The sequence below is a fragment of the Strix uralensis genome, chromosome 25 (genome assembly GCF_047716275.1).
Source record: "Strix uralensis isolate ZFMK-TIS-50842 chromosome 25, bStrUra1, whole genome shotgun sequence".
Taxonomy (NCBI): Eukaryota; Metazoa; Chordata; class Aves; order Strigiformes; family Strigidae; genus Strix; species Strix uralensis.
The window spans coordinates 3856403-3864724 of NC_133996.1; the positions used below are offsets into that span (position 1 = coordinate 3856403).

The window sequence follows — 8322 nt, forward strand, 5'->3', positions numbered from 1 at the left end:
ACTCGCTGCCGCAGGACACCGGGTTTGGAAAGAACAACCCCCGGGCCTGCAGCGTTTGCACCCGCGTCCGTCGGGAATCCCCGGCTGAGCCATCCCGGCGGCAAAACCACAGCCTGGGCCCTCTCCCTGCCAACACCGGGCCCCAGCCCCGTCACTGGCAGCCCCTCCGGCGGGGACGGACGCGCGTCCCGGTGCACCCCAACGTGCGCCTCCCCCCAGCTCCTGCAATCGTGGCCCTGCTCGGCGCACTCAGCTATATTTAGCCCTCCCCCGTGCTATTTCGCCTGCCTGGCAGGAGTTTATAACTGGCCGGGACAGCCCCACCTCCTTTCTGCTTTCTCTCCCTTCCCTTCCCTTTCTTTTCCCCCTTTTTTCTCCCCTCTCTGCTCCTTCCCAGCCCGGCCGCTGCTTCGCACCCGGCTGCCCTCCCGCCCCTGCCTGCACCCCCATGCCGGCAGCGCCGAGCTCTGCCAACTGCTGCCGCCTCGGTTTTGCTCCAGCGGCCGCCGAAGCCCGGCAAGCCGCGAGCCGCCGGCATGGGGCCCGCTGAGGAGCTGGTCCGCATTGCCAAGAAATTGGATAAGATGGTGGCCAGGAAGAGCACGGTAAGGCGGCTGAGCCCCTCAGAGCGGGTGTGCAAATTTGCACATGTGTGCATTTTTACATGCGTGTGCATATTTACACGCGTGTGCTTGCGTGTTTGGGCGGTGGCAGCGTGGCTCGGGACAGGGGAGGGAGGGAAAAGGGGGGGTTTGTTCTTCACACCCCTTTCCTGTTGCTCGTGGTCCTGGAGGGGCTGAGCGGGTTCTGGGGGTGCTGAGCACCCACAAGCACCACCAGCACCCTGGGGTGCTGCCTGCGCCGCCCCAGCCCAGCCTCGTGACGTCGGAGCCAGCGCCCAGGGGTATTTTATTTTGTTTCCAATTCGAGGCTGTCCTGCACCCCATTGCTCCTGGCTGTTAGGATCTGGGGGCAAGGGGGGGTCTGTCCCAGGGGTGACAGCTCTGGGCACCCCTCAGCAGCGCAGGACCGTGGGCAAACGTGGGCGACAGGTGCTTGGCCACCAGCCCGGCCACCAACACCCGATCGGGGCTGGGGCCGGTGCTGTGGGCTCAGCCCCGTGCAAGGGAAAACTCCTTGTTGGGGACCAGGCTTGGGGGGGGCACGACCCACCCCCCCAGCCCCAGCCCTGCCTGTTGCACGAGTGTGTGCAAGTGTGCGAAAGGAGGGGAGGGGGCCGAGTGATGGCTCCCGGGTGGCTTTGGCAATGGCGTGCCAGGGGGGAGCCAGGATCTGGCCCTGCCACCCTTTGTGCCAGGTGAGGATCCATCCGGGGATCCTGGTGATCCGGTTACGCCTGGGTGAGCAGAGCTGAGCCCGGCCCTTAAAGTTAATATTTGACCGTTTCCACCGGCCTTTGCCCCGACAAGGTGCAGGCTCCCAAGTGGAGGGGGAGCAGCACTGCCATCCCCCGAGATCTGGTGGAGTTTTGGGATGCCAACGCTTGGAACCGAATCAGACCCCCTGGGAGCTACAGGGGCTCTGCTCCCCAGCGGGAATTACCCCGGGGTCAAGGGACTGATCCTGCTCATCCCTCCTGCCCCACACCCCCATGCTTGTGCTTCGGGGAGGGGGACAGAGTCTGGCCTCAGTGTGGGATGTCCCCTGCACCCATCATATTGGGAGGGCCTGATCCAGCTCCTCATGGTGGGATGGGTGGGTCCAGCCTGACACAGGGCTGTCCCCTCTCGGGGGGGGGGATTACCTGTGAGCTGGGGTCTGCTCCTGGGGCTCTAAAAATACCTCAGAGGAGGAGGATAAGGAGGAGGGCACCGTGCCGGGGCTATGTTTAGCCCTGCAGCCACTGTGTGTCTGGGGATCAGGCTGAAACCCCAGGGTGTGTGTCCCACGGCCCCTCGCACCCCTGTGTGGGGACACTCAAGTGTCCCTCAGCCGTCCCCAGCTCCCAGCAGCCCGGGGTTTTGTTACAAAGGGGTTTTCCCCTTTTAAGGGGAAGCTCCTGCTTCCCAGCTGGGAGACATGACCCCGCGGTGGGATGATTTGGCAGGATTTGGGTTTGGGAATTTTCTATGAGTGCGTCGCTGCAGAGCGTCAGGTGTTCCCCGGGGACCAGCCCAGGGCTGCTTTGTGTCCCCTTGGGGTGCCCTCCCCTGCACTGCCTGGTGCCAGCAAGAGGAAAGGGGGGACACGGGCTGCCTTGGCACAGCCCCCCCATTTCTCTCTGGCTCCTCAAGGGCCCCCATGGCCTCTCCCTGCTCTAGGAAGGGGCACTGGATCTGCTCAAGTCCCTCACCGGCTACACCATGACCATCCAGCTGCTCCAGGTGAGGGGGTCTGGGTCGGGGGCAGCTGGTGGGGGGACACCCCATGGTCTGGCTCGTCTTGTCCCCTCCCCATGCCAGCTGGCACCTCCCTAAGGCCACGTCCCTGCCGTGCGTCCCCAGACCACGCGAATCGGGGTGGCCGTCAACTCAGTGCGGAAACACTGCTCGGATGAAGAGGTGGTGACATCGGCCAAAATCCTCATCAAGAACTGGAAGCGGCTGCTGGGTGAGCGATGCTGGGGAGAGGCAGGAACCCTCCTGAGCCCCAACCCTCCCCGGGCCATCACGGCCCCCCAAACCCCTGATGCTCTCTGGGGAGGTCACGGTGGGATCAGTGCCGAGCTGGGACGGGCAGGCTCCTGTGTGTCACAGCCGCCGTTACCCAGCCCTGCCAGGTGGTGCATGGACTTGTTGGATTTTCCAAGGGCTCGTTTTTGGTCTGGGATGGAGCAGTGTAAATGAGTGTGTGCCCCCGCCAAGGGCTGAGCATCCCCCCAGCCATCGCCCCACCCCAGGATGCAGCTCCCCATGTGCCCTGTGCTGGTTTGGGCCATGTCTGTGACATCCAAATCTGTCCCCCAGAGTCCACCACCCCAAAAAAGGAGAAGGACGTGGATGGGAAGAAGGAGAAGGATACGGATGGGGAGAAGGAGAAGAAGGAGAAGGGGCTGGATTTTTCCAACTGCCCCAATGAAGGGGTGAAGCACCCCAAGAGCCCGGCGGAGAAACACAGGGAGAAGCACAAGGAGAGGTGGGGCTCCTGCCTGCTGTTGGGGGGCACCAGTTGTGTGGCCAAGGCATCGGTGATGGTTATGAGTTATTTGGTTTATCCATCTCTGCCTGTCCACGGGTACTGGCAGCACTGCTGGAGAACCCAAGGGCAGCTGCCTGCAGCCAGGGCAGCTTTCAGAGAAGGGAGAAATGGCAATTTTTTCCTTTTCCCTTCTCTAGGGCTATTTATTCCCCGGGCAAGGGCTGTTTGGACAGTGCTCGTCTGACACTGCCCCACTCTCTCTCTATGTCCCTAGGAAGCCCAGCAAGTCCAGCTCTCGTGTCACCACTCCCCGGGGCCACCCTGCCGACTCCATCCCGGAGAGGTACCTGCCGAAGGGCACAGCGACCCTCGTGCCAGGCTCTGCCGGGCTCTGCCGGGCACTGCCAGCCTGGGGGAGGCTTTGCTGGCAGCCTGGGGGCTGGTGAGGCTTTGGGGTGACTTGGCCGGGGATGGGGTGTGCAGATGGGCAGGCAGGATCCAGCTCACCAGATCACAGCGGGGGATGCTGGGGCCAGGCTCACTGAGAGCATCTCTCCCTTCCTTTGGGCTTCTGCGGTGAAGAGAGTCCAGCGACAGCCGGAGCCCCACGGCATCCTCGAAGAAGTCACCTCTGGATGGCAAGAAAGAGAGGTGAGTGCCGGGGCTGGGTGGGGATGGGAGAGGTGGGGGCCCAGCCCCTCACTGGGCTGCAGTCAGGGGTCTGGACCCACCCCTGGTCCCTATCGCCGCCCCCTGACATGGGGCTCGTCCTGCCAGGAGAGACTCTGCCGACTCGAAGTCTTCCACCACCTTGGCCGTCTCCTCCTCTTCCTCCCCGCAGAAGAGACCGTCAGGGGAGAGGTAAGGAGGGGCTGTCCCTGGGCAGCCTGGGGATGTTTTGGGGATCCCCTTTGGGGATGCTCGGACCACGGGACCCACGGCTGGGGAAGGTAGAGATGCCTGGGAGCCCTGATCCTGCCACAGGCACTGGGACATTCCCCATGAGGAGCAAATCCTCCCCCCCGGGGAGATTCCTGTTGCCTTCTGAGCACTCCCATTGACGTGCTGGTGCCTGAGGTCCTGCCCCTAGCCCCTGCCCCCTGTCCTACCTGCCCCACCTCTGTGTCATCCCCGCTGTCCCCCTCATGCCACCCCCAGGAGAGCCTCTGTGGGCACCAGCCCCTCGTCAGCTCCCACCGGCTCCCGGAGAAACTCCAGCGACAGCAAAGAGGAAAGGTAAGAGGGACCCATCCCACTGCCACGGGACCCCCCGGCAGGTCCCTCGGGGCTGTGCCAGGACCCCGGCACCCACCTGTCCTCCCCGTGTGCCCCTGCAGAGCCAACAGCAGCAAGGCCAAACCGGAGACGCCGCGGACCCCCACCACCCCAACCTTCTCGCCCAGCCCCTGCCTCCTGGCCCCCTGCTATCTCACGGGGGACTCGGTGCGGGACAAGTGCATCGAGATGCTGACAGCCGCCCTCCGCATGGATGGTGAGTGAGTCTGGGGGGGTGCTGGAGCCCCAACGGGGTTGTTTTTCCTATGGGATAGCCCTAATAGAAGCAACCCTACAATAACAAGCAAGGCTCTGTGTCCTGGGGCACCCCCAGCCCTGTGACAGCAAACTCACCCTGGACTTGCAAATAAACTGGAGCTGTAGCTCATAGCTCAGTGTTCAGCCCCAAAACGAAAGAAAAGGAGGCTGGTGGGGTCTCTGATGAGATGCAGGGATGGGGTTTTTGTAAGGTTCAAGATGGGTAAAAATATTTTTTTAGAGATAGGGTGCCTGGGACAAATTGAGGGGGAGAGGTGAGATTTTTTTTTCGGGGTTTCTTGGTGCATGGTGAGACATGGCTGGTTTCACCCCTGAAAGTCACCCCCTGGCCTCTCTGCCCTTTAGATGACTACAAGGAATTCGGTGTCAACTGCGAGAAGATGGCATCGGAGATTGAAGACCATATCCTTTGGGGGGGGTGGGGTTCCCCAGGCTCCATCTGCTCGGGGACACACACGTCGGTTTAAGACTGGCGGTGGGGACAAGGACAGAGGGTGACGGGCTCTGCTGTCCCCGTTGCCTGCAGAGGGAGCCCAGAGCTCGGTTAGAGGCCGATGCTGATGCTGAGCAGAGCATCCCTTGGGCATCTGCTTTATTCCGGGGGTTTGTGTGTCCTCCCCAGACCCCTTGCTCAGGGACCTGCCTTCATCCCTGGGGAAATAAAACCCAAACCCAGCCAAGGTCTCTTTTTTGACCCTGCTGTGGGTGCCCGTGTCTCTTGCTAGCCCAGCTCCATCGCAGTGCCTGGGCTGTGCCATGCTGGCAGGGAAGGAACCACTTCTGTTCACCCCCAGCTCAAGGCTTGGGGTCTCCTGGCAGCCCCCCAAGACCGGCACCAGCCCCAAGGTGGTTCCTCCTCCTGGGTACGCTTTAATTTTTGGTGCATCCCAAACTCTGGCCGTGTGTGCCTGGGGCCTCATGGGACCCCAAAGCTGCCACCTCAACCTGTCTGCCCGCATCCCTGCAGGCAGCCATCAGCTTTTGGGCCAGTCTGGGAGGAAGAGAGTGGGCCGAGTCCTTTGTGCCTTGAATGTGGCTTGGTGACAGTCCCTGTGCCCTGACAGCCTTTGGGTGTCAAAGCAGGAAAATGCAAAAAATTCTTTTCCTCCCCATATCCCAAGCTGTGGTTCATCCTATGGAACCCAAGGAGGGAGAGACTCCCCCACACGTGGTCCCCAAGGGAACAAAGCCCTGTTGAGATCGGCCACCTCCGCATGTACATGGCCACTGGCCCTGGTGACAATCAGCACCACCGAGCCCAGAGCAGCAGCGGGTGCCCACAGTGCTGCCATCCCCCCACTTTCCCCCTTTGATTCCTTGACAGACCCCACATATCTTCCAGGAACTGAAGAGCACGGACATGAAGTATCGCAACCGGGTGAGGAGCAGGATCAGCAACCTGAAGGACCCCAAGAACCCCAGTCTGCGGAGGAACGTGCTGTGCGGGGCCATCCTGCCCAGCCTCATCGCCCGCATGACCGCTGAGGTGGGCAGTGGGGTGGGGGGCACGGGGACCATGTCCATGCTGCCTCTGGGGGGGGGGTGTGTGTGGTGTGAGACCTCCCCCAGCCTCTGCTCTTGGAGGCTGTGTTGGTGCCCAAGGGCTGGATGGGTCTTGGCTTGGTGGTGTCCACACTGGGCTTGTCCCAGTATCTCCCCGTCCCACCCTGGTACTGGCTGGGCCATGGGGAGCATCAGGGACAGGGACAAAGCAGGGGACACTGCTTGCTTCCCCCAGAGCCCTGCAGCCCCCCAGCCCATCATGGAGCTGGGTGTGGGCTATCACACTGCCAGGAGTCAAGCTTGAGGGTCCACATTGCTCCTCCTCCTCAACCCAAGTCCCCAAATCAGGCTCCTGGGAGCCCAGCTCCATCCGCAGGGAGCCAGGTCCCTGCAGGCAGCAATTTCAATTTGAGGATGGCGTGATTTTTTCATCTGGATGAGCCTCAGCTCTCCAGCAAGCCCAGAGAACAGGATCAGTCCTGGTTCTGGAGAGGATGGGGAGGGGGATGGACCACGGTGGCTTGCACCCTGTGCTGGCTTGGACCACGGCTGACCCTGCCATGCCGGTGCTGGTGGCAGGAGATGGCCAGTGATGAGCTGAAGGAGCTGAGGAACGCCATGACCCAGGAGGCCATCCGGGAGCACCAGATGGCCAAGACGGGCGGCACCGTCACCGACCTCTTCCAGTGCGGCAAGTGCAAGAAGAAGAACTGCACGTACAACCAGGTCAGCCCCCAAAAACCCCCTGGGGCTTCCCCCTATCCTCAGCAGAGCCCAGTTTGGGGGATGCTGGAGGGGTCTCCGCTGACCCGGCCGCCTGCTCCATCCCAGGTGCAGACGCGCAGCGCTGACGAGCCCATGACGACATTTGTGCTGTGCAATGAATGCGGGAACCGCTGGAAGGTCTGTGCCCAGCTGGGGGTCTCCAGGGTCCCCAAGCCTTCCCTGGCCCTGGGGGGGTGGCAGAGCCCCCTGAAATGGTGCCAGGGGGGCTGGGTGAGGGTTCACTGCCCACCCTGGGCTCTGCTTCTCCTGCAGTTCTGCTGATGGCACCCGGCGATGGGGCTGGAGGGAACGCGGTGCGAGACGGGATGCTGTGACGGCCACATCGGGCAGCTGGGGTGGGGAGGGAGGGTGATGGGGCAGCACCAGTCCCTGCACCCTGACTCCCTGTTTCCTGGCACTGGGCTCCCTTGAACAACCCGGGGAGCCGGGCTCCAGCAACAGGCAGGTTTGCTTGAGAAGACCCTGGTGAATTCAAGCAGTTCCTCCCTGTAAATACCTGCCCTTTGCTGGGACCCCACTGGGAACAGACTGGAAAGGGAGACTGGTCTGACCGGGGCAGCTTGCCCTTCCCTGGGGGAAACCTGGACTTGGATGATTTGGGGGGCAGGAGGGACATTGCCCTGCGGACATGAGGCTGTCCTGAGGGCTAGGGGTGGGAAAGGGCCAGGTTTTAACCCAAACACATTTTTCCTCACCTAAGTGCACGCAGTGGGAGGACACGGAGGGAGGTTGCAGGGTGTCCAGATGCCGGTGGGATGCCACTGTGTCCCTCCAGTCTGTGACACATGGACCATCCATCCTGGCTTGAGGGCATGGCGTCCCCAGGAAAGAAGAAGAGGTGGCGGGGAGAGGAGTGGGGAAAAACCCTCCAGCTAGAGCAATAAAGGTGTGAACTGTCCCTGTGGCACAGACTGCTTTCTGAAGGAGGTTTAGGACCTTTCCCCCCTGGCTCGAGCCTCGTGGTCCTCCTAGAGCCCCCGGCCAGCTCCAACACATATCTTGAATCCACCAGCCCCCAGTTTGGAGATGTAATGGTGCTTGATGCTCATCCATCAGCTGCCTGGTGATTAAAGACCTTTAATTAAGGCCAGAGTGGTTCCCTGGCTGGGTCTGGGTGCTGAAGGCTGGTCCATGTCAGGGCAGCACCTCCACTGACAGCCAGGAGGGTTTTCCAGGAAAAAGGGCATCAGGGACCGGCCAGGAGATGCACCTTTGGCTACAGGAGGTGTGGGATGGAGCCTCGTGGCACCAAGCTCGTCCCTCGCCACCACCAGCCTCTCCCAGTGGCTCCATTTGGAGGCAGCCGAGATGTGACAGGGACGCAGGTAAGGTCGTGGTGACCGTGGGTGTCCGTGGTCAGGGGATGAGGGTGCTGCTCCT

At 62.1% G+C, this 8322-nt stretch overlaps 1 protein-coding gene across 1 annotated transcript; it reads left to right on the forward strand.

Annotated features, from left to right (window-relative positions):
• Window positions 1-389: 389 nt before the first annotated feature.
• On the forward strand, window positions 390-7840 carry TCEA3 (transcription elongation factor A3). The gene is made up of 14 exons (XM_074894483.1): window positions 390-605; window positions 2283-2345; window positions 2466-2571; window positions 2928-3096; window positions 3374-3442; window positions 3682-3750; window positions 3877-3960; window positions 4258-4335; window positions 4437-4591; window positions 4999-5054; window positions 5984-6139; window positions 6736-6882; window positions 6988-7059; window positions 7195-7840. The coding sequence occupies exons 1-14, from the start codon at window positions 537-539 to the stop codon at window positions 7201-7203; spliced, it is 1302 nt and encodes a 433-aa protein (XP_074750584.1). The 5' UTR covers window positions 390-536; the 3' UTR covers window positions 7204-7840.
• The last annotated feature ends 482 nt before the right edge of the window (window positions 7841-8322 follow it).